Source organism: Erpetoichthys calabaricus, chromosome 11, assembly GCF_900747795.2.
Source record: "Erpetoichthys calabaricus chromosome 11, fErpCal1.3, whole genome shotgun sequence".
In the NCBI taxonomy this organism is placed as follows: domain Eukaryota; kingdom Metazoa; phylum Chordata; class Cladistia; order Polypteriformes; family Polypteridae; genus Erpetoichthys; species Erpetoichthys calabaricus.
Window position 1 is genome coordinate 156,091,352 of NC_041404.2, and position 26,690 is coordinate 156,118,041.

The 26,690-nt window shown below is 39.4% G+C and overlaps 1 protein-coding gene and 1 pseudogene across 1 annotated transcript in view; both read right to left on the bottom strand.

Moving 5' to 3' along the window:
* Nucleotides 1-1,208: 1,208 nt before the first annotated feature.
* The window catches only part of LOC114661187 (myosin-16), a 71,541-nt gene continuing 46,059 nt past the window's right edge, over nt 1,209-26,690 (bottom strand). Inside the window, exons 30-42 of the mRNA XM_051933360.1 lie at nt 25,666-25,793; nt 24,121-24,317; nt 21,838-21,970; nt 20,933-21,149; nt 20,634-20,770; nt 19,379-19,482; nt 19,102-19,294; nt 17,131-17,334; nt 15,216-15,341; nt 14,963-15,133; nt 12,040-12,240; nt 3,887-4,110; nt 1,209-1,506 (exon numbers count right to left, since the gene is read on the bottom strand). Coding sequence (XP_051789320.1) covers nt 3,907-4,110; nt 12,040-12,240; nt 14,963-15,133; nt 15,216-15,341; nt 17,131-17,334; nt 19,102-19,294; nt 19,379-19,482; nt 20,634-20,770; nt 20,933-21,149; nt 21,838-21,970; nt 24,121-24,317; nt 25,666-25,793 — 2,015 coding nt within the window. The 3' untranslated portion in view covers nt 1,209-1,506; nt 3,887-3,906. The remainder of the gene's footprint in view (nt 1,507-3,886; nt 4,111-12,039; nt 12,241-14,962; nt 15,134-15,215; nt 15,342-17,130; nt 17,335-19,101; nt 19,295-19,378; nt 19,483-20,633; nt 20,771-20,932; nt 21,150-21,837; nt 21,971-24,120; nt 24,318-25,665; nt 25,794-26,690) is intronic.
* LOC114661434 (uncharacterized) lies at nt 4,512-4,625 on the bottom strand (annotated as a pseudogene).

Below are 26,690 nucleotides of genomic sequence, written 5' to 3' on the forward strand. Positions count from 1 at the left end.
AATGCTCAGGGAATTAAACCTGTTTATTTAATCTTGATTAAAAAGGACACTGCATGAAAATCTAAGTTCTCAAATGCATCAATAACATTGATCAGGCCAAAATCTTTTGATTAAAACATGAATCACGTACTTGAGGATAACCGTGGAAATTAAGGGGAAGTGCATTTAAGACAGAAGCTAGGAAGCACTTCTTCACACACAGAGTTGTGGGTATCTGGAGCAAACTACCAAGTCACATAGATGAAATAGAAAGTATCTGGATGTGATTATGGGGCAATTGCATTGTTAGCTAACCAGACAACTGTGATCAAATGAATGCTCTCCTCTCATTTATTTGCATTCTCAAAAAATAGAGACAGGTTTGAAACAGAGGACCAGAAAACAAGATGTAACCTGTGGCCCACAAAGATTGTAATCAGGAAATCATTCAAAAGTAGTTCAACTCTAAGCAAAAATCTTTATCAGAAGCCCTTGTCAAAAATTCATTACCAAAAAAGGTTTAGAAAAGCAAAATAAATGCAATTAAGTCTTTTGGGAATATTTGAAAGGTTATCTATCATAGGTATTTTTAATGCTCAGAGAATTAAACCTGTTTCCATTGGCCAAAAAAATTCTCAAATGTTTTGATAACTTTGATTGGGCCACCAGGAAAATCACCACCAAGATGACTTGTTTTAATCTTTATTGTAATTGACACTGAGGTTGTGACCTATGTGACCATGCCCCTGACAACCCGACTAGCATCTTGACAACGAGGCCACAAAGTGGCATCAAATCCATAACATATTTTTAGCAACATTCAATTGATGTTCAAAAAATACAGTAACTACTGAATAAATATCATGAATTATCAAAACCTTCAAAGTGATTTTCAAAATAGGAAAACATCCATTAATAAGATAAGTAAAAATTACAGAACAAAACAAATTCACAACAGTTTGTCGGATGTCTTATGCTCTTTTGCTTCTGAATAAGTGTGAGTGCAGGTGTATGTTACAGGAAAGCAAAGTTTTGCAAAAAGTTGTGTTATTTCACAGTTTCAAATACTTAATGGCACTGAACATACAGTACCTTCAGGGATTTCTAATACTCACACTTCATTTAACATGCTGTACACAGAGAGGAGTACATTTTTTTTAGCCAGCACACACACTCGCAGTGCCTACTAAATAAAGTGTCATGAGGATTAAAAGAAAAGACAAAACACATTTCTTGGTTTGATTTTGAAGATAAGCTTTATTTTGGCTAATTTAAGACTTTTTTTAAGCACTTATATACATGTATCAGTCTGGTCACATGCTAGGCTGCACTCTCCATCCTTGATATGAGAGTGAGGTGTTCCTTTTCAAATACACAGCTCATCATCAGCCAAAGGCAAATTAAGGTGCGGTATGACCAACTCAACATGCAACATTAACAAACATTACACATTAAGACTTCGTTGAACCTGTAGGGTCTTCCAGAGTCCAATGATGGGCATGGATAGGAAGGAGGAAGCATGTCACCCTGAAAAAGATCATTTTTGTCAGTGTCTAGAAGAAAAAAACGGAAAATGCTTTAAGACAAATTTCAGTATTCAAGCCTGTTCTGTTCTTCCATCTATCCATTCTTAGCCTGCTTGTTTTAATATTGGGAGCCCACCCAGAAAGCACAAGGCAGGAGCGGACTACTTCAGGGCCAACTCTGTTTTTGTTTCTTTTAATACTCCTCAAATTACATTTGACAACCAGCCCTTTTGGTTTTGTTTTTTTACCCTGAAAACCATAGCCAGACAAAGCTTGTTTTACTTAACTGATTACAAAAAGCAATGACGTTTACAGGCTGCACATTTACACAGCCCATGCACTGAGTTGACCGATTTTTATTTTGTTTATTTGTTTTTCTTCCTGTAAATGTTTTAATAACTAGCTGTTCTACCTGTCTAAGATGGGTTGAAATCTAAGTAATCAACACAGACCTCAGTGGGTCTCTGTCATATGCCATTTGGTGTGGGATTTGTGAAAGCGGTATTAATGTTTGTGATGCACCATCTATTGGAATGGCAAATGCAATGCATGTTATTCCTAAAAATGTCTGCGATGTGCTATTGTTTGAGATTACAGAGATACAGCAACCAGATAGACACACAGACATATGCACAGACACTTGTCCTTTTATTAAAGTGGATAATAATATTTGAATCTTCAGCCTAATGTCTGCCGTTATTTCCTTGTTTAATTCAACAACTAATTTCTGTGAAAGTCAAAAATTTCCAAAAATGTTATTCACCAGCATATGAACCTTCCTACCATCTCTTCACTTTTTCAACCCAATTTTACTATTACAAGGATTGAGCTGCTAATATTGGGCACAAGTTAGGGACAAAACTTGGATGAAACTAATCCATTATTCCAGGCCAATTTTGGCTTTTTAAAAATGTTCTGTACACATGTTGGGATATGAGTAGAAAGTGAATTATCCAAAAAGTCAAGTTAAGAATATCTATGGATATTTCACAAATGGATGACTAGAGATCATTAGAGCTGTGAAACAGCAGCAGAAATCACTGTGCCACTACCTAACAACACACTCCCAAACAAACAAAATAGGAAATACAGGTTTAGTTTATATAAAGGAAAAAAATAAAAGAAAGTTACTCCATTGCTAAGTAAAATCTTTGAATGAAATTTTCAGCTTTTTTAAAAAAAACAATATTATTAATAGAATGGTCTAAATCTTCTGTAATTAGTTAAGACAGAAACAAGGTACTCCTTTTAAATTCCTAAATGATTATAAAACATAAACCAGAAGCTACTGGGAGGCTCTAGGCCTGAGTTTAGGAACCAGTGATCTAAGTAATCTGGCCTGCTGACTGTAAAACATCATCTGTTAGAGTTTTAAAAACATTTCCATGGACACGTGTTCTGCCCAGTTGCTCTCAGAAATTAAAATAAGGGCATACTGACAATTTTAAAGTTAACCTGTGATTTATTATTTTGAAGTTGAGTTTTAGGGTGGCAAACGTTTGCTTTAAACTGCATCATGGAAAATTGTTAGATTATTAGTATAAACAGTGGCAATTGCTCACAGAAGACGTTGTTCATTATAGTTAGACAAGACTGTCCAATTGCAGTGTCTGCACCACTATGTATTTGATATCATAAATTAACACTTTATATTTTTTTTTTCATTTCTTTTTTTAAAACAAAATTCTGGACATTCATGTAGTACTGTATCTTCCTTTCATGTTCAAAACACTACATCTGGCTGTTGTTTTACTGTCTCTGGTTTCATGTCTGATTCATAGCATTATTGTGCACACACTACCTTTCACTACCTTCATTACTCACATCCTTTGTCCATCCATATAATAATAATAATAATAATAAACAATATTCGTCTTGTTATTTTTCATTATTTTGTAAAATCATCCAGATACTTCATTGACTTGTCCTTTAAAGCTGTGGTTTTCATACTTACTGTGGTGTATCAGAATGCAAAGATGGCCTACAAGCTTACAAGCATCTGCTGACGTACTAGTAAGAAGCTTGTGAATACAGTGAGACGGAGGATCTGGCCTGCCTTCTTTAAAGTATTTAGCCACAAAGAAACCTTTACATTTTTTCTTTTTCAGATAAACATTGACACAAATTCATTACAACTTAAGATGAAAAGCTACTTATTATGCTTACACATAAAATTATTATTCAAGAAAAATTTTCAAGCCTAAACAGATCGTTTTCATTGTCAAAATTCATTGAATTAATTTATTAATTTAACATTTCTCCATGAACACACATATTGTATATAAAGTACTATAATAAATTAAACAAACTCCACTAGGTGCTAATCATTATAAGCACATGTACAGTGCCAGTGGTAATATAATAATTCAAGAAGGACCTACCGACTGTGTAGAAAAGCTTTCTATTCCTCAGAAGCACCTTTGGAGGAGGAAGATTTGGAGACCTGAATGATCTCCACTGAAGTGAAGCCCTTCCCTACAGATACGCGGTTTCTGGTGCGCAGTTTGTTCAGCGCAGATTCAGCCATACCGGCTCTCTCCTCTGCATCGTCCAGCTCGTGGACTGCCTTTCTATACTTAGACAGGCTCTGGTTGGCTTGTTCCTCCTGTGAGAGAGTGCAGAATATTAGCCATTTGTTAGCGTGATTGTTTTAGGGTGATCGTTAGAGCTCTATAACTATATACATCATATATATATATATATATATATATATATATATATATATATATATATTTATATCATATATATACATCCTTGTGGCAAGACTCTGCAATTAATCATAATACATTTTTTATGTAGTTTCCCATATTCAAGGTGCTTTATAAAAATTATGTTTTTGTGCCAATTTTTTTCATTATTGAATGTGAGTATTAAATACTATATTGTTCTGTTTCTTACTATGTACTGTATGTTTTTAATCATAGAAAAATATGGTAAAAACAAAATACATATCTCAAACAGGAAATGAAACATTGTATACTACAAACTGTGTCACAGTGGTAGGTAGCAAAGTTATGCAGTCGAGTTTCCTGCATTTGGGGAAATCGCAGTACAATGGATGAGCCTCACCCTGGGAGAACCACCTTAGTGATCATGGTATCTCCCCTGCCAGGTAAGTATGCAACTTGTGAATTTCCACTTGGGATTAATAAAGTATCTATCTATCTATCTATCTATCTATCTATCTATCTATCTATCTATCTATCTATCTATCTATCTATCTATCTATCTATCTATCTATCTATCTATCATATAGTGCCTTTCTTATCTATCTATCTATCTATCTATCTATCTATCTATCTATCTATCTATCTATCTATCTATCTATCTATCATATAGTGCCTTTCTTATCTATCTATCTATCTATCTATCTATCTATCTATCTATCTATCTATCTATCTATCATATAGTGCCTTTCTTATCTATCTATCTATCTATCTATCTATCTATCTATCTATCTATCTATCTATCTATCTATCTATCTATCTATCTATCTATCTATCTATCTATCTATCTATCTATCATATAGTGCCTTTCTTATCTATCTATCTATCTATCTATCTATCTATCTATCTATCTATCTATCTATCTATCTATCTATCTATCTATCTATCTATCTATCTATCTATCTATCACTGCTGCCTCACAACAAGGAGACCAGGGTTCATGTCCCAGGTGTCCCCTGCTTAGAGCTGCACGTGGGTTTCCTCTAGGTGCTCCAGAGACGTGCATATCTATCTATCTATCTATCTATCTATCTATCTATCTATCTATCTATCTATCTATCTATCTATCTATCTATCTATCTATCTATCTATCTATCTATCTATCTATCACTTCTGCCTCACAACAAGGAGACCAGGGTTCATGTCCATCTATTACTGCTGCCTCACAACAAGGAGACCAGGGTTCATGTCCCAGGTGTCCCCTGCTTAGAGCTGCACATGGGTTTCCTCTAGGTGCTCCAGAGAAGTGCAGATCAGGTGTCTTGCACCGCTAAATTAGAACATTAAGGTGTTTTCACCTTGTGATGGAGTGGTGCCCCATCCAAGGATTGTTTCTGCCTTGCCCTCCTATGCTTGCTGGGATAGGCACCAGCTTCCCCACAACCCTGCCCAAGATAAGCAGATTTGAAAATGGATGGATGAATACTGCAAAATAACATTTTCAAACCCACTCAATTAATTCTAGGTCTCAGGGGACCTCTCCCATAATACAAAACAGTGTAAAGAAAATGAAAAAATGAATGTCCTACTTTAATAGGGCTGTGTATAGGCTTAACTAATTACTGGAACTTGTGCAAAAAAGTGATACTAAAAATGCATTCATGCACACTCATATGTTTCCTGTGAATGTATATTGGACTATTATAGTGTACATTCCACCATATTAACTCCTTCTTTCTGCTCATCATAAAGCCTGTTGGGTACCATGGGGTATACTGGATCAGGAGTTCATATATCGTCACCAGCTGAGAACCTGGCTGTCCAAAAATCTTCCTTTAGTAGGCTTATGTAACTGGATAAGGCTTTGTTAAAGTGAGGTTATATAAGTAGTATGACAAAAAACCCAATGCTGCTGGGACACTATTTTTTATTGATTAGCTGTGCATAAGAGATATATGGACCACTATTTGATTTCTTAGTTGATTATTTTGGTATATTGTGACGTGTCTTGCCACTGCGTGAGCTGTAGGGAGTGAAAGCGGTGTTGGGGTGGAGTCTTGGGGGACCACACTTTGTAAGGGCTTGGGGCACCTCCCTGAAGAGAGAGCCGAGTGACAGGGATCAGGGTTAATTAATAGTGCGTGGAGAAAAGGGGAGAGGGTAGTCGGAAGTAGTTGTTGTTGTTGGAGAGAGAAAGAGAGCATCAGGTTGAGAAGGGAGCAAACAGTTAAAGGGCAGGTAAGAGGGAGGTAGATAGGACGAAGGCAAATTATATTATTTTGGTGGTGTCCCCGTGACCCAGACAACGGGTGGCAGTAGAGCACTGTTTATATCGCAGCATATCAAATAAACAGCCAGTTGGCATTTGGAAGACTCCTCCAGAGAAACAGCTCCTGAGTGTGTTTTATTCAACGGGATGTCACAATGTTTTATTTTTCCTACATCAATCATATCAGCGTGTTTTGATGTATTAACCTTTGAATTCGTCAGTTTTCTGTTTTATTGGTTTTCTGTCTAATACCATTAGACACTTCATTTTTTGAATTTATTAACAATTTCTAACCAACCAGATGACAACATACAGTTCCGTGGCATGTCAGTAGATGGTGCTGTATGTTGATGTTCTATATTTGTGCTTGCACACCAGTTTGATTTTTTTGTCCATTGTTTGTCTTAGATCAGGGGTAGGCAACGTCGGTCCTGGAGTGCCACAGTATGTGCAGGTTTTTGTTCCAACCCAGTTCCTTAACGAGAACTCAATTATTGCTGATGAAGCACATATTGCTTAAGTGACATTTTAATGCTTCATTTTAGTGGTCTCGCTTGTTAAGGTTCTCCAACCTTAATTGCTTATTTCAATCTTAAACTGCTGCATTCAGTGTTTTAATTGCTCCTTATTAGCAATAAGATGTAAAACAGGGGTAGGCAATGTCGGTCCTGGTGAGCCGCAGTGGCTACAGGTTTTCATTCAACCCAATTGCTTAATTACAAACCAATCATTGCCAATCTCAGACCTTATTTAATTTTATGGCTTGTTAGTCTGTGCAATGTAAGGCTTTTATATCGTAGATTTTTTTCCTTTTCAAGGATATCATCCAAATGATATGAAGCCTAAAACAGATCATTTTCAGTCTGTCACATTTTTCTATTAAGTGTTTTATTAAATCAAACCGTGCATGATGAACACACACAGATGTAATTGGAAAAAAGCTAGCTGGAGAACTGCTGGCTGCTTTGTCTTTTACATCTTATTGCTAATAAGGAGCAATTAAAACACTGAATGCAGCAGTTTAAGATTGAAATAAGCAATTAAGGTTGGAGAACCTTAACAAGTGAGACCACTAAAATGAAGCATTAAAATGTCACTTAAGCAATATGTGCTTCATCAGCAATAATTGAGTTCTCGTAAAGGAACTGGGTTGGAACAAAAACCTGCACATACTGTGGCACTCCAGGACCGACGTTGTCTACCCCTGTCTTAGAGAATTCAATGTGATGTGACTAATGGGCGGCCTAAAACTGACTATCTTAGCAATCCACGTTTTTAAACCTAAGCATTTTTATTTTATGGTTGAAGAGTGGTGAAATCTAAGTGATGGTGGTGGATTACAACTCCAGCCCCTGGTGGTGCTAGTAGCCAAAATGAGTGCAAAATTCTGAGCTTTTTAAACATTCGCAAAATGTGAGAAAAGTTCATAAAGAAACTTGATGGCAGGCCACCTGTCACTTGGAAACGATCCACATGACAGCCCCGTGAAGCAAATTAAGTAGGCAGAAACTGGATAGTTAGAATACATTTGTCTGCCAACTGGTAAGCTAATTTGACTGTTATTATTTTGTTTATTATTACTCAATGTTATATCTTGATCGCAAGAAAACTGCTTAACTCTAGCAACTAACACATTTTAAATGTGTGTTTTGGGTTATTGTATGGTTTTCTTCCACTCAGAAACAGTTTTGAGGTTAATTGGTTTTTTTATTGGGATTTCAAAGAGTTTAATTTAATTCCTGTCCCATCTCTTCGTTTACGAGGTGCGGTAGGAGGCATCACGTGACCATTTGTGGCAGTATAAACATGGTGGCACTCACATTTCACATTATCCTTTGGTGCATAAAAGTTGTTCAACTTGAAATCTAGCTAACTAGGGGGCTCCGCCCCCTGCTCGCTTCACTCGCCAACCCCTGGTCTTGGGTAACCCGAAATAGATTTGAAAGAGATTATTGTCGGCGCCTGCGCCTTTCATACTTTCCCACGCCTTCCGTACTATCTTTGTGGACCTGTGGAGCCTCCGTAGCCTCTTACGTTTGACTCTGAGGTACAGCGCAGAATCCTCTTTTTTGTGTGGCTGTGTCGTTAGTCGTTAGCTATGGGCGCATTGTTGCTTCATTTCTCATTCACATTAGTTGAGCTCTTTCGTTTTTGGGACGTGACTCCTTCGTTCACGGTGGATAAGACTTCGCTTGCGGTTTATGAGACGCGCGCTGTAAGCGCCTGCGCAGTATGTCTCATGGTCCCATCGCCGTGTACCTGTGTCCATATCCGGTTTATTCTCGGTTAGTAATATGGATTAGTTAACTTATGAAGCAGGCCCTAATGTCAGGTCTCATTACGGTTCATGATCTCCTTTCTGACTTTGACTTCTGTTTTGCTTTTGTGTTTGGGCTTTCTCATCATTTGCCTTTTTTGGCTCTGATTTGATTTTTCCTGTATGACTACCCTTTTTGCTTCTTGTTGTTATCTCCTAGTAATATTCTGTTCTCACAATAATTCTTTGACACCACAAAATAAAACATGAAGTGAGAAAAACGAGTGAATGTGCATGTAGACCTTTGGACCTCTTTTGAGTTGTTTTTGCAAGGAAAATCGCATACTGTCCAGTGATAGGGGAACCGATAGCTCTCCTACAGCTCATTCCCTCCTTCCTTAACCGTCTGCTCCCCCAGCTTTGGCTCCGTAGCACTGCTCCTGCAAAAAGGGAGATGTTGGACTAGTGTGGATTGCCTGGGCGTTCTTTTACTTTATTAACTTTGTTGTGATGAAGAAAAAAAAATCAGCTGTGCAGTTGTGAAATTGGGTTGATAATCTGACATTCTACTGCAATTTAGATATTTTTAGCTTCCTTAGATAAAAATAGCACACTTTGCATAAAAAATAAAACACACTGCTTTTGTGTGTGTTATGTATTAACTTATTTATGCAATTGTTTTATATTCTGCCTATTTGGAGACTGTATATTTGTTAAACCTCCTTTGGCTCTCATCCTCACTTTCATGTCGTATGACACTATTATAATGTATATACAGTACATCATCTAGGAAGAAAATGCATAGTGAACTATATTATATCAAATCTAGGGGACACTTTAAATTGCTTATATCAAACTTTTGTTCTTATCCAATAGCTTACCTAGAAAACACAGTATCTGTCTGTGAAGACTATTAAAAAGAGATTTACCTTCTTATTAATGTTAGCTACATAAAACACCTGACGCCTGTGTTTCTGTCTTACATTAATGATCCTGGTGGTTTCTGATGCTTTATATGTAAGAGGAGCACTAGAATAACTGTCACTTGTAACCATGGTTTCAACTAATACGACTGTAATAATTTGCCTTTGAGTTTCTTGTTTTATTATAATAGGGTTTCCAGTTCTTGCTGCACTTGCACATACTGTAAGTTAAATTTATATGTAATAAGTATGTTATTTTGTATGGTTTCCCTGTGTCCAAGTAGGTTTCTTCAGCATGCTCCAGTTTCCTCTAACAGTACAAAGAAATGCAAGTTAACTGGACAGGCAATGCTAAATTAATCCCTGCAGTGTGTGTGTGTTTTCACCCTGCATTGAGCTGATGGCCTGTCCAGGTGTTTTTATTCCCTTTTGCACCTGATAATTGCTGGGATCGGCTCCTATAAGCCCCAAAACTCTGCCCTAGATAAAACGATTTAGGAAAATGGATGGATAGATGAGTAGGTTGTTAGCTCAAGAAAAGTAAATATATACAGTATATATATATATATATATATATATATATATATATATATATATATGTACTAGCCAACCCGCGGTGTAGCATACGCCACATAATTATGTATTGATAGGTGAACACATCCTGAAAGACACAGTTGTCCAAATGTGGTGGGTTTGAGGATATGACTGTAAGTGAATGAAAAGATGGAACTCTGGAGAGAGCAACATACAACTGTCTGTGACTGAAAACTGGAGGACCGCCGCCGCGCCCCCACCTCCCAGAGCGAGGGACGGGGCTGGACGGCGGTAGGGCGCGGAGGGCGGAACGGGGGGGAGAGGGGAAGGATGCCCAGGGAGGACGCCCTTTCCGCCTCCTCCGCCTCTCCGGAGAGTGGGCGGGAAGCGGGCCCGAGAGGTTTCGGGTCCTAACCGTCCAATGACTGGTCGGCACAACCGGTAATGATCCTTCCGCAGGTTCACCTACAGAATTACGACTTTTACTTCCTCTAGATAGTTAAGTTCGATCGTCTTCTCGTCGCTCTGCCAGAGGCCGTGAGCGACTGTGGCAGGGCCGATCCAAGGACCTCATTAAACCATCCAATCGGTAGTAGCGACAGGCGGTGTGTACAAAGGGCAGGGACTTAATCAGTGCGAGCTTATGACCCGCACTTACTGGGAATTCCTCGTTCGTGGGGAACAATTGCAAGCCCTGGTCCCCATCACGAATGGGATTCAATGGCTTACCCACGCCTCTCGGTGCCGGGTAGACACACGTTGATCCATTCAGTGTAGCGCGCATGCTGCCCCGGACATCTAAGGGCATCACAGACCTGTTATTGCTCAATCTCACGTGGCTGAAAGCTTAGCAGCTGCAATAGTTTTACACTCCAGTACATTGCGGTGAATGCTGGTAACAGTCAAGCGGGCGGGTGGGTCAGCAGGCGTTCTCGTCCCATGGTCTTAGAGTTGGTGGGCGTGGCTCTGTGAGTTGTCATCGTATCCCATGGTCTTAGAGTTGGTGGGCGGGGCACTGTGAGTTGGCGGGCGTGGCTATGTCGTACGTATCCCATTGTTGTCTTGGTGCCCTGTCGGCTGCTTAGTGAATCATATATATAGATATTGTGACGGGTGACCGTGTCCCATGCCCAGCTGGGATGCCCCTGCTGTATATGTTCCGGGGGAGCAACCATGGGCAACTCAATACATCCCTCGGGACGCTTGGTGGCAGCCTCCCTGGCTGACAGTGATGCCTCAACCTCCTGCAGGGCTCCATGGGAGATGGAGTCCTCCACAGCCCAGTTGGGAGCTGGGGTGGCCGCCAGGGGGTGCTGCATGGATTCCACAGCCCAGCTGGACAAATCTTCAGCCCCACCCAGAAGTGCAATTGGAACCAGGTGGTCAAGCACCTGGAACACTTCCGGGTGATGGACACACCTGCACTTGTGCTAATCCAATTTAAAGTCCCCAGTTTCACTCGTACACATGTCTTTAAGACACACAAATAAAGCAGACAGCAGACAAGAACTTTTTTTTTGAAAACTGAAGCCAGGTCCCAAGAGCTGGTTTGGCAGCAGTGTAACATGTCACCGTGGTGCCTTAGTCTTGGTGTGCAGAATAAAAAAAAAGAATGAAAATGCAAAGTGAGGCTTCATTTGCTAGATTGTACTTAACTGTCTGTAAAGTCTTTGCTTCACCCACCACCATAAACATAGCAACTATCAAAGGACAGACACGAGGTCTGGAAAAAGCATGCCAATAGTTGGCGTATTGCTTTTGCATAACGGCATCAATATCATAACATATATTTTGGGGTTTAAAGTGTCTAGAATTAACCAAAGATAAACTAAAAGTTTGTGATTTTACTATTAATGAAATGATTTGCCTGCTAAGAGTTACTCACAGCTTCTTCAATCTGCCTCTTATAAGCCTTCAGCTTGTTCTGCAGTTTCTCCACCAGTTCCTGCATTCGCTGGTTGGTCTTGTGGTCCTCCTCTGACTGGAACACAAGCTCCTTGAGGCGGCGCTCATTCTTTCTCAGAATCTTTACTGTCTCCACGTGACGCTTCTGCTCAGAGTCCAGTTCTGTTTCTATCTCCTTAACCTATTGTTTGAGAGTGGAAAGAAAGTTAGGATGGATCTGTATTTTTGTTTGTAGACATTTAGCAGGCATGTTACAATATTCCATTTGGGAAATAAAGCAAAGGGTAGCTTTCCCAGTGTCTGTATGAAGAGTTAAACCTGTAGTCCTTGACTTGGTATACCAGTTCAGGATGACACAGCATGTACATTCTTATGATTCTGCTAGTTGTTTCATTGGTAAAGCTCACACTTTTCTTAATATTATTCCTGAAATGCATTTTCAGATTAAGTGGGATTGCTTCCTGTCTACACCAGCCAATGAGAGTGAAACATGCCATCCATCGCAGATTTAATATCATCAGCTACATTAAGGCTGATAGAGGGAAAATTGCCTGGAACTCTCAGATTGGCACCACCAATGTCAGGTTTCATTTTGCTTTTTAAATTCACACACACTTACACTAGAACATTAGATAAATTTTGATGAGAACGGGCCATTCAGCAAAACAAGCTTGTCCATCCTATTAATTTAGAGTGTCCAAAATAATATCAAATTGAGATTTAAAGGCCCCTAAAGTCCTGCTGTCCACCACACTATTTGATCATTTACTCCATCTGTCTATGGTTCTTTACGTGAAGAAACACTTTCTAATATTGTGTGAAATCTACCCTTAAGTTTCAGTGCCCCTGTGCTCTGTTGGCAGAGTTCATTTTGAAGAATTAAATAGGATCTACTGTACTTATTCCTTTCATAATTGTAAACATTTTGATCATGTCACCTCTTAATCTCTGCTTTCTTAAAACTGAAAAGGGTCAACGCTTTCAATCTCTCCTCATAACTCGCCCTTCACAGTCCCAGAATTGGTCTAGTCGCTCTTCCGTGGACTTTCTCTAGCATTGCTATGTCTTTTCTGTAACTTGGGAGACCGAAACGGAATACAGTACCAGAAATGAAGCTTTACTAGTGTTAATGTATAACTTAATCATAACTTCCATTGACTTGTACTCCACACATCATGATATATTAATTATAGATATATTGGGCAGGAGGAGGAGTATAGGAACCTCATCAAGGACTTTGTTAAATGGTGCGACTCAAACCACCTACACCTGAACACCAGCAAAACCAAGGAGCTGGTGGTGGATTTTAGGAGGCCCAGGCCCCTCCTGGACCCCGTGATTATCAGAGGAGACTGTGTGCAGAGGGTGCAGACCTATAAATACCTGGGAGTGCAGCTGGATGATAAATTGGACTGGACTGCCAATACTGATGCTCTGTGAAAGAGAGGACAGAGCCGGCTATACTGCCTTAGAAGACTGGCGTCCTTCAACATCTGCAATAAGATGCTGCAGATGTTCTATCAGACGGTTGTGGCGAGCGCCCTCTTCTACGCGGTGGTGTGCTGGGGAGGCAGCATAAAGAAGAAGGATGCCTCATGCCTGGACAAACTGGTGAAGAAGGCAGGCTCTATTGTAGGCATGGAGCTGGACAGTTTAACATCTGTGGCAGAGCGACGGGCGCTGAGCAAACTCCTATCAATTATGGAGAATCCACTGCATTCACTAAACAGTATCATCTCCAGACAGAGGAGCAGCTTCAGCGACAGACTGCTGTCACCGTCCTGCTCCACTGACAGTCTATCTATCTATCTATCTATCTATCTATCTATCTATCTATCTATCTATCTATCTATCTATCTATCTATCTATCTATCTATCTATCTATCTATCTATCTATCTATCTATCTATCTCCTATTAGCCTTCTTGATCACTTCTGTACACTGCCTGGATGTAGATAGTGATGACTTATGACTCCGAAGTCCTTCTTATAGGAAGTACTTTCAACTTCCAGACTCTCCCATTGTGTATTCAAATCTGACATTTTTACTTTCTACATGTTAATACTTTACATTTACTTACATTACATTTCATTTGCCACGAATATGCCCAAGCCTGCATGCTGCCCAGGTATCTCCTTAACTCTGTACTTTTGGGTAACGTGATGTTCTGGATCAGGAGTTCACAGATCATCCCATATATCATCAGCAGATGAGGACAAGGCTATCCAGAAAGTGTCTGCTTCTTGGTTTAGTTTTCTGTTTCTTTTTTGGCTCCCCTGTTTTTCCAAAATCACCTCTAACTGCTATAGTAAGTTTTGTCAATAACTGCAGTCATCAGCTTCCCGTTTTCTTTATATGCCTAAGATGTTAATTTTATGTTAATCCAAAGGTATCCCAATAGTTCTTATTTAGCTCCATATATATTTTATGGAAGCAGTCTCTTTATCTCCCTTCAGAGAATGCCTTTGCTCCACCATGGAATATTCTCATATTCTCTTGTTTGCTTTCCCCTTACCATATTAAAGTTAGTTTAATTACATCTACTGATTTTGATTTTTATTTGGTTTTGATTTTCATAAATCAGTACCACTAATATGTAATGGGACAATACAAGCTTGGTCAGAATACTCACTGGACCAACTACCAATTTCATAGCTTTAGAACATTTGGGTTTAATCAGACTGTAAGTTAGCTACAGCTTTTGGTTCAAGCACACAGCAAAACACCTTCAAAGCCACATACTGATCTTGGGTCTTTCATCAACGCTATAACAGATTATGCATCTTCATCAGCTGTTTGGCAAAGTGATTCAGCTTTTGTCTTTTTAAAACCAAAGACATGCAGTTTAATCACAAGTAGAATACGCTCTCCCTCACACCATTTAATGTTTCATCTCCACTTACCCGGGCCTCAAGTTTCTGAATGGTGCGTTTGCCCGCCTTCAAAGCAAGCTGCTCAGCTTCCTCAATCTTCATCTGCAAGTCCTTGATGGTAATTTCATTGCTCTTCTTGACTTTCTCAAGGTGTGCACAGTGGTCTTGTTCCTGGCGCAGTTCCTCTGCCATGCGCGTTGCCTACAGGAGTACAAGATGCAATTCATTTTTGTTCTCTGATGATGAAAATATAAATTGGTATCAGACAAGTTAGTGAACTCACATCGGCGACTGCTTTCTTAGCTCTTTCATCTACAGTACGGAACTCGCTGATGAGCTCCTCGTGTTCATTACTGAGTCGTTGCAGGTCTGATTCCATTTTGCGTTTGATGACCACAAGGCTTTGGTTCTGTGGGTTAGAAAAGTCATAGTAGAAGATTTTAATTCAAAACTTTTGGAAGAGCCATAGATGTGACAAAACATTCTATTACTTTATTACAGGAATTTTAACATCTTTTTACACTCTGTTTAGAAATTTTTATATAAGGGACATACAGTATATACATTTAGTGATGGTGTATGATGACACAATAAAATGCATTCATAATGATTTTATACACGTTATAGAATATTAATCATCTTTTACATGTCCCTTATATGCCTCAAACATAAAATGAAAACATACTAAAAGTTAAGAATAATACAAAACGTGTGGAATATCCAAGCACAAAATAAAACATTGGCATTGAGTTGTTGCTTACATACATGTTACAGTAACTACATTTGTCTGTCAGAGGGTCAATGATTTATAAATACAGTCTTGACAAGCCGCCCCCCAGTCAGTCTGCAGCAGTCAGGTTTCTCCAATATAATTCTGATGTTTTTCCTAATGACTTTTTAAATGTACTCATTTGTTTAAAATGCATTCATTCAACAGATGGTCCTATCTTTTCAAATGTGAGATAATGTAATGATGTTTTTCTGCATCACTAAGATCCAAACACATGTGTAAGAAAACTTTTACTGAATGATGGCCCCTTTAAGTACCAGTGCTACACTCTAGCTACCTTGTGGGCCTCCAACTGTGAAGCACAGAATTGTGGGATGACTTCGTAGATACGCTGGCGTCTGCTGTGTAGTTAATGAAGCAATACCCTTGACAGTTTCCACATAACGAGTTCATCGCTCTCTCACTGGAGCTCCCTCTGTCAACACGCACACCTACGAGTTGAAACTATGGCTCTGTGACTCATTGTTGCTTTTTATATTGTTAGCATCATTTGGTAGATTTAAGTCTTGTACTGGGAACCCGAAAAACGTCGTGTAAACTATTCTCCAGGTGCAATTGACTGCTCACTTGTCCAAACGTCTCTGTAGAGTATGTATAAATGTTCAAAGCCCTATATTTTGGGTATGAGCTCTTTCTGGCATTGTCAAGAAAGCCTACGGATTGTAATCTTACTATTTGCGTGTGCAGCTAAGCTTCTCACCTTCTAAATGGGACCTCACACAACTGATAACCTTAACTGTGGCTGATGCCTTCTGGGTATAATCACACTAAGGTAGAGCCCAGCCATAGTAAATTGCATCTTCACTAATTAGGTCAGCAGACATTTTACATCTGATAAAACATGTTCTCACACACTTCACCAAATTCCTGATTAAAGATATTTGCAAAATGGGAGCCAGCTTCTCCTTACATACAGTAAGTCCATTGTCATGGATAACCCTTTCACACTAGGACCTTTGTGTTCTGCAAACCGGAGAAGCATTATAGTACTGAAGTAGTCATCAGGAGACCACTCAGGTCTGCTGATGATGTCAGCTCTGCCTAGTATCAAATCTCAGTTCAGACTCTTTTCATGTGTCACTCCTAGCTGGTGGGACAAACTCCCCATCTCCATCTGAAATTGTGGTTCCATCAATGTGTTTAAGAAACGTTTGAAGACTCCCTTGTTTGGTGTCTAACTGATATTAGCTGGTAGGTTTTTGTAACCTAGGAAGTGTAACTTGCTTGCATTTTGCTCTTTACTGGAGTTCTTTACTGGTGGTGATCAGTTTTCTAACCTTGTCCTTTAACACTTCTTCCCAAATACTTCCCCAGACTGATGTTTACTTGATTATGTAGACCTGTTTTGTAAGTCACTTTGGATAAAAGCATCTGCTGAGCAAAAAAAATGTAAACTGTAAAAAGTCACCTGCACACTTAGCTCATTATGCCTCTCAGTGACCTCCACCAGTTCCTGTTCAATGAGTTTGCGGGAACGCTCGGAGGCCTCCAGGCCACTGCGGACTTCTTCTAGCTCTGTCTGCAGAAGACTGAGACGCCTCTCCTGCAAGTTGTATTGTTCACGCAGTTCCTCGTGTTGACGAGCATCTTCATCCATTTGCATTTGCATGTCCTACAAAGGAGCAAACAGCACTTATCATTTTTAATCTGATAATTTCTGGTTAATGTCTATTATGTAGCTGTCATTTTAGGTCTCATATCAAAAGTCAAGTTCAGATTTCATATCAAAAGTCTGGTTCAGAGGCTACTGCTCTTTAAACCTGCATATTGCAGCCTTATAAGAGATCAGTTTTTTCTTTTATTTTATTTGCAGTTTTACACATTGTTGGTGGCTTACTAAACAAAGATTGTTGCATGGATCAGCAGCACTAACACATTGTCAAGGTTAACTTCTGGATGAACAGGTGGACAGGACAGGATAGATTTTAGAAATTATACCAATGAGAGATGTCTAACTATCGGGGTCATTTGCTTAGAGAAATAGTAAGTCATCTGATTCAACTGCGTGCCTCGGAAGTTTGTTCCAGAGTTCCCTCTTGAATAAACTTCTCATTTTTCCCTGGCTACCTGAAGGATATGGATTACTTTTTAACTGAAACAGTTCTAATGGACCAATTTATGCTTTGCCTTAGAGAATAGTGAAAACCGGATTAAACCGCTGCACAAACTTCTCTCTTCAAGGTTATAGAGGTTGATTTTTTTTTGTCTGTCAAATTAAGATATACTGATAAATTCACCGTGTGTACCTGGTTGCCCTTTCCTTTGCAGTTTTTCTTTCTGCTATGTCTCTTTTTGTAATGTGGTGCCAGAATTACACAAAGTACTCCAGATTGGGTCTCACCAGCATAATGAATCTTCATCTGTGTTCATTTTAGAGCCTAATATTTTATTTCTCTTTTTGTGTTTACCTAGAGGATGAGAATGTCATGCCCAGATAAACTCTGTAGCACATCTTCTATTTATAACGTACACTTCTTTTACTTAGTTGCAACACTTTGCACTCATCTGCTTTAGATGTGGTTTTACTCTGGTGTTAAAGTCATCCAGTTTTTTAATTACTATTGCTTGGTCCAAGTTTTTAAAATTATTTTACTATCCTTCCTGTATTTGTCATTCCTCCAATTTTATTGTCATACTGTATATGGATTTCAGACATTAATCCACCAATGAGATTTGATTAGATGAGTATAAAATTTAGAAAGCAGTATTCCTAACACAGAATTATGATTCATTTAACAGGAGGGGCATTGTCAGTATCCTGGATAATGGAGACAGCTGTTCATATCATAAGATACTGTGTAGGCTTCTTATTATGGACCGATTCATCCAAAGTCAGGTAGGATGACTGGTATGTCCAAAACCACTCTGAAATATTTTTGGTATATAGTCTGGATTAAGCCTTATTGTTAAATAATGAATGACAAAGGGTATACCATGATGCCTCAGTGTGTTCCAACAAAGGAGTTTATGCAAATCATAAAGTGCTAGGACTGAACACACAGTCATTGACCACCAAATGTTCTTAATAGGCCATGTGCTCACAATAATGTACCATCAAATCCCCAAGGCTGTGATGACCTGGAAACTTAGGACTAGAAAAAGGAGGCCAGGACAACCACGTGGTGAGTGATCTGCTGTGAAGATCTTAATGCTGTTGATGTCAAATGGGACAAAGCTGCAATCACCTCAACCAACTGATCTTGTTGGTGAAAACTTACTGCTCATTGTGCCTCGTGGTATGGGACGATCTACGTCTAAGTAAGTAAAACTATCTGGACTCACCTATAACATTGCTCAGTGTTTAATAAAAGTTGATATGGCAGGTTTGGGAAAGTTTCTGTGTAACATATACATCTAACATGCTCTTCATTTACTGTACCTTTATTTGCTGCTGGAGTCTCTTCAGGGTCTTGACCAGCTCACTGTTGTTTTTGTTGGCATGGTCCAATTGGATCTCCATCTCATTCAGATCAGACTCCATCTTCTTTTTCAAGCGCAAAGCTTCAGCTCGGCCTTTAGCCTCTGTTTCCAGACTTGCCTGCAAAGATTCTATTGCACGCTGGTGGTTCTTTCTGTTTAAATAAACAAAAGTTTTAACCATCTTATTTTGGGAAAAAAAAGAATAAGGTTTCCGATAACAAATTATATTTACTGACCTTGTAATTTCAAATTCTTCTTCTTTCTCATGTATCCTGCGGTCTATGTCTGCTTTAACCTGTGCCAATTCAAGCTGAATACGAACAACTTTGCTCTCCTCAACCTATAAGATAAAAATACAATTTAACAGAAAAGCTATGGGACCAGTTCCAAGTCTGAAAATGATAATTGAAGGAACAACTGTCTTGCTGTTTCATTCAGGCATAAGCGGTCTCATCCTTGCTGTGTATTAACTTATGCCACCACATTCAGTATGTTATAGCTTATGGACAGGTCATTGTTAGTGAGCACCATGGCATGTCCTCCACCTGCTGTCAAAGCGTAGCCTTCTAGATCACAGCCCTGATGTACACAAAATGCACAAACAGCCAAACTGTGTGATCTAAAAAACAACATCTGTAGCCTGTATGGAAGCAGGAGCAGTGACAGCAGTGCATGTCAAACAATGTTTAAAGTAACAGAAATGCTAAGTGACTTACTCTGGTTCAGAGACGGAACCAGAAATATTGTGGATTAAAGTCTAATGCCTCACTCTAAATGCTTTGACATGGACTGCTTATGCTATGCATATATTTTACAATGTAATAACACACTATTACAGATTATTATTGCTGAAGAAGCTCAATCCATGAAGTACACATCAGTTCAAGACTGAGCTGATGCTGTGATGTTTTGTGTCACACTGTTGCTTTGTTGATGTTCATCTTCCTTACTGTGTTTCAATCTGTTTTTTTCTGTTCAGAATTTGGTGACTCTAAATTGGCCCCTAGTGACTATGGCTGTGTGTGTGTGTGTGGGGGTGTGTGTGTGTGCAAGTGAGTGGATCCTGCAATTTGCTATTGCCCTGGCCAGGACTGTTTACCGCCCTGTCCCTGAACTTTGCCAGGCTAGGATTTGGCCCCATGACGCTGTAATACATAAAGCAGGTTTGAGAATGTATATTTTTAGAATTGTGCTGACTGAAAATTCACACCAGCAGCAATGGTGTCCTAAATGTCCTATATGCATGAAGCATGTACCTAAAGACATGAAAGACCTGCCAACCTATTATAAGAGTCATTAATTATCTATGTAGGTTGTCATGTGGACAACCAAAAAGCACACATACTGCATAGCAGTTGGCAGACGAAACAAGCAAGTGTCTCTCGCAAGGAGTTTTCACATGCAGCGAGAATGTTCCTTGTTACCAACACTGTAATGTACATCACCGTTTTGTTCATCTTCAATTTTCTAATCTGGCGACATATTTAGTACCTCTAGTGAAGCTTCAGCTTCCTCAAGAGCCACCTGCAATTCATCTTTTTCAATTTCCAGCTTCTTCTTAGCCTTTTGCACCTCATGGAGGCTCTTTCCACCTTCTCCAAGCTGATCCACAAGGTCCTTAATTTCCTCTGTGGAAAGCATAGCAAGAAGTTGTACACTCACCAATTCACAAGCTTTTGTTTTTGTTAATTACTAAGTTAAGCTATGATGACTTAGTCTCACAAAGCTTTATGTTTAACTGTAGGGGGCCCCCACAGATCATAGCATCTTGCAGTACATTTGTCACTCACCATGAAGGGTTTTGTTCTCCTTTTTGATGGTCTCAAGGTGTTCAATTGATTCCTCATAAACAGTCTTCAACTTATAGACTTCTGTCATATAGGTGCGACACTCCTTCTGGGAATTGTCAAGTTCCACCTGGATCTCCTCGCACTTCTGGCTCCACTCAGCAATCATCTTGTCAAAGGTGCGCTGTTTTTTGTCTAGGGCTGCTGCGGCTGCATTAGACTGCAAGGTCAAAGACAGCGATTGATGTAATGCGCATTGTCATATGTTTCTTAGAATATTATGACCATTTTTGTTGAGAACAGGACATAAAATCCAACAAATCTCATCAATCCCATACATCCTGATTCTACATAATAGCATCAAGTTTCTGAATTCTACAAAATAACATCAAGTTGCATTTTAAAGGTCCCTAAAGTCCTACTGTCTACCATACTACTTGGTAACGCCTATGGTTCTCTGAGTGAAGAAGTTGTTTAATCTAGTTTGCTCAAGAAAATATTAATTATAAATTGCACCTTATAAAATGAAGATTGATGTTGGCCCTGTTCACCTATTCATTAAGATAACTTAAAGGTGAGAAGCTAAAACAAGATGGCCAATGTCCCACCATACTAATTCAGAGGCTTCTGAATTTAATAATAATGCTTGTGCTTCCATTAATTTATTTAACTGAAATTTGTTGTTTTGCTAATGATCTGTGAGCAGAGCAGCGCATTTTAAAGTTTTGTTGTACCCTGAAAACAAGGGATTATACCAGAGCAGGTGATGACTGTAGCTCGCCCATCTCATCTGTAAATACGTCATCTTTACATTAGATATGCCCACAGTGGTTTAATTCAGTCATGCTAATTCTCTCTTGCTAATTGCTGTAGCAAAAAAGTATTTAATTTTTCCCACTGTCACTTACCTTTTCAAGTTCAATGGTAAGATCTTCTACCTCTCCCTGCAGTCTCTGTTTGGCTTTATCAAGACTGGCAGCGCGGGCCTGTGCTGCCTCTGAAGCTTCTTCTGCTTCCTGAAGTCTGGCAGCTAGCTTACGCCTGTGTAAATGGTGGCAAAAGTTAAGTGCAAAATGAGATTGTTTTCACAACTGAAGATAATTTGTTTTCAATTTCTTATGAAACATACATAACACAATGTAAGGAACAGTGTAGTGTCATTCCACATAGGATCAAGTAGTATTAAGTATCAATGAGATTATTTGCTGTGAGTTTTAATTATTTTGCTAGATGACTGACCATCTCTTCAGAACATAAGACATTTGATAGACAAGAGGAAACCATCAGGCTCATATGTTTAGCTATTATCTCAGTATCTCATCCAGATACTCCTTAAAGGTTGTCAAGGCTTCTGCTTCAACTACATGATTATGAAGTTTGTTTCAGATTCCAACAGCTCATTGTGTGAAGATGTGTTTCCTGGCTTCAGTCCCAAATGCTCTTCCCGTTAATTTCCACTGCTGTTCTTGAGTATGTGATTCACCATTAACCTGAAACAATTCTGCTGGATCTACTTCATCAATGTCTTTGAGAATTTAGAAGACCTGGATTAGGTCTTCACACAATCTCCCGTCCTTGAGACTAAACAGATTTAATTCTCTGAATCTGTCCCTAAGTCCTGGGATGCGCCTGATTCAGGATCATGAAGGTGTTTAATGCGAGTGACAAGCAAGCGTTAGGACAGTGAGAGGGGACTTGACTTAAAAATTACTCCCGAGCTGCTTCTAAAATCCAGTCCATAATTGAGCATTTTCACTGTGAAACATTGATGAGAAACATTGTATCTTATAATTGGAAAGAAATGCCCACAGTGAAGTTACAATAATCAAGAGAGGCATCTCTTCACCCATGGAAGTCTTTGTGAATGTGCTGGAAGTCTTTCTGTGAATGTGCAAAAGCTTAGCATTCTTCTATGTCATACTATGAAGGGTGAATTTCAGTACCCACTCCAGAGAGAGGAGGGCACCATGCCATTGTACAGACTAAAGTCTTTCAGCAGATTACTTTCATTTCAGTTGTGAATCACATATTCAAAGTAACTGATGGAAACTAAGAGAAAGTGCTTTTAAGATAGAAGTCAGGAAGCATGCAAAAGGTCATGGGAATCTGGAACAACTTACTAAACCATGGAGCTGAAGCAGATATCTTGACAACTTTTTAAAAGGCTCTCAATGAGATGTCAGGGAATGTTAACTATTAGCTAACCAAAAGAGCTACAGCTTCATGGACTGAATGGTCTTCTCTTGCAAGTCAAATGTATGTTCTTAAAAGTGAGTGGCAGTAGCAAAAATGTGGAGATGTGCTGGTGTGAAGGTAAAAAAAATGATAGACTTGATGTCACAAGCTTAAGTCTCATCTCACTATGAAATCTAACCATACCTCTTAACTTGCCAACACTCCAAATGTAAGAGTACGAATATTAACCCTTTCAGGGCTGATGTCGACTTTTGTCAAAAGGAGGAGTTGACGATGGTAATCAACTGTAAACTGTGACAAAACCAACTGTTATGTTTTAATTGGACTTTCGTTGCTAGAAGGAAAGTTAGATTCATTGGTCTGACCGAGATCACCTTCACTCTCGTGAGTAGCAAGACGCACACAATGGCAAAAATGGCACTAACATCTGGCGAGAGATCAAAGCGAATGCGTAAAGCAAAATAGTCTGTGGACGATGTTTTGCCTATTATCTCTGAACTGGACTATGACTTGTCGGACTCAGTTTTTGATACAAGTGATTGAAAACGAATGTGAGGTTCCAGTTTTAGCTGATTGGTCCCCAGCTAATCGTGGTACTGACAATGTTCGCCAGGGAGGACTGTCACATAACAATGAAAAGAGGTAGAAACCAAATTGTAATGCACTGCAACCATGACCGCTGCTGCTGTCCCAGCCACGCAAAGACAGCCTGGCAGCAAGCCTGCCACACATTCTTGACAAACTGGCAGCCACAGCATGCAGTAACAGATGTTTTATGTTGATTTTTGAGTGAAACCATTTTTTTTTGGAAAAAATGTTCAGCCCTCAAAGAGTTAATAATGACCTTGTTTGAAGCATTTTAGGATGGTGTTCATCTTTAGTGATTTAGCGCAGTACAGTTGATAAGTTATCAGTTAGTTCAGTCTCTGCTTTCTGCTCCCATTCAACACCAGACACATGGCTATTCATCCAAGAGAGTACAAGTGATCGCTTACTTGGTCTCCTCCAGTTCTTCAGTTTTCTGGATGGCATCAGTCTCATACTTGGTTCTCCAGGTAGTGACCTCAGAGTTGAGCTTGGAGATGAGACGCTGCATCTCGGCCTTACTCTCCTGCTCTTCCTCAAGCTGTTCTTTCATCAGGTCCAAATCATGCTTGGAATTGGCTAGGCTGACCATTGCGGTACTGCGGGACTGATGGGACAGACAAACTGAGTTAGGCCTACACCTAAACCATTCTTTTATATTAATACTTGGGCAGGCTCTATGTAGTTAAGTTTGCTTTTAACATGTTTGTAACCTTAAGACTCCAAAATTTTGGAAAACACTTAAATACATTAGTACATGCATTGGACATTTAACAGCTTGTTTGCTGCACATCATCTTCCATTCCTTCAAGTCTTTACTTTGAAATCTGTTCAATTCTTATTCTGTTAATTTTCCCTTTACATGATTAAAGACTGAAGGTACCTGCATTCCCTAAACATTTTAGTTCTAATGAATTCTGGAAGACATGCAATGTATAAAAGTCCTGGCACTTTTGTATATCTGGCTATGGTCATTTGGTGAAACCTTTTCTCCCGTTTGTAATTTAAGGACATAAATTCTATATATTTGTTTTACAAAATAACAGAAAGAAAAAAAGAAAGGTTCAGGCAAAGTGGCTTTAATGAAATGAGCATCATCATGTCCTACCACGCTACCGGTTTTTTTCATTACAGAGTGCTGTGGTCTGTCCTGTTGGGATAAGGCACATAGAAAGAGCCAGTTCAAGGCAAGTCACCAGTTCATTGCAAGCCTCACTCACACTCATCCTCCCTCACTCATAACTGGTCAATACTGAGTCCCCAGTAAACTTAATATGTATGTTTTTAGGTTGTTGTGAATTAAGCCAAGCACTGCAGACAGTCAAATCGTGATTGGCCCTGGAATCAAAGCCAGGTCTCTGTAGCATTAACCCCGAGCCATTGTGCTTCCATCATAATAATGAAATCGAAATGAAGAGCCTGTAGAATTCAGTGTTAAATTAGTGTGCTGAAAGATTTATATTCTCTAGATTAAAAAAAAATTGAAAACCATGTTCAATAATAAGCTTCACATATCAGGAATGTGAGTTTAAATGCGGCCCTGGTGAACATCTGCATGCTCCCCCTTTGCCTTCATTTTCTTTCCCCCAGAGACAAGCATGTTAGGTTTACAGTACTGGTGACTCTAAAGTGGCTGTATGTAAGTGGAGGTGTGCGAGTGAGACTCTTTCCACCTTGCCTTTAATGTTGCCAGGCTTTCACTGTCTGCTCCCCTGTAACAGAACATGAGCACATAGATCAGATAGCAGAGAGATCAATGATTATTGATAACGGATGACCCTAACACAAGAAAAACATATCCTATAAAAGGTGGAACAATGGCTTAAAATGCCATCAAAACGAAGATAATAGCCTTCTTTTTCATTTGTGAAAGTGCAAATATGTTTATTGTAGTAGGTTCCCAAATCTGAAATATAGCTGAATTGTACAGAAATTGCTTGTTTGTTTTTGCCCACCTTGGATTCCTCATCCACCTGCCTCTTCAGCTCATCAGTCTGAGATGTCAATGTAGTCTTGATGCGCAAAAACTGGTTAAGCCTGCTGGTTGTCTCTTCCAGTTCCCGGCTGAGGTCAGTGTTCTCAGCTGTACAAGAAAGGAAAAGACATAAGGCAGTGGAAATTAAAATGATCTCTAAATTAGTAGTAATGTACTGTCAGATTGCTTATTTGAAAAATTTTAATCTCGCAGACAAACATTTTAGACAAATGGAAAAAATAAGTGTATCCCTATACTTCTCACTACACCAAATACCTGAAATTAAAAATCAGGTGTCAATAATTAGAACTTCACTAGAGGGGATCTTGTCTGACCGGTCTTATTTAAACTTCATACATTTAGTTTTCTTTGCTCTTTATTGTTGAAGTGTGTGTTTGATCAGAGTGCCAAGATAAAAAGAACCCTCTGAAGCTTTCAAAAAGAAGCTGTAGATGCCTATAAGTCTGGGGAAGGGATTTAAAAAGATCTCCGTATCATTGGAGATCAACCATTCCACTGTTCAAGTGGATAAGATTTCAAACTACTGCAAACTTGTTCATGCAAGGCTGCCCCAGCAAGTTCAGCCCAAGCGCAGAAAGCAAGATGCTGAATGAAGTCTCTGAGAACCCCAGAATTTCATCATGGGACCTACAGGAAGCTCTTGGCATTCATGATGTAAAGGTGTGTGACTCTACCATTAGAAAGAGGCTGCACAAATTAGATCATGGGAGGTGTGTCGGTAGGAAATCAGGACAACACTAAAGTTTGTTTATGAACACCTAAAATATGACCAGAACGCCTGGAACCAGGGCTGTTCTTAGCAGTTTGGGGGCCCTACGCGGTTCAGAAATGTGCAGGCCCCGGATGGGCGGGGAGAGGTCCAGGGGGGGCAGAGATGAACCCAGGAAGGTGTTCTAATAAAACGGCCGGAAAAGGCCTTAGATGACCAGTAGGCCTACATGTACGCTTGTGTGTATGCAGAGTGGTAACATATTGATTTTGTTC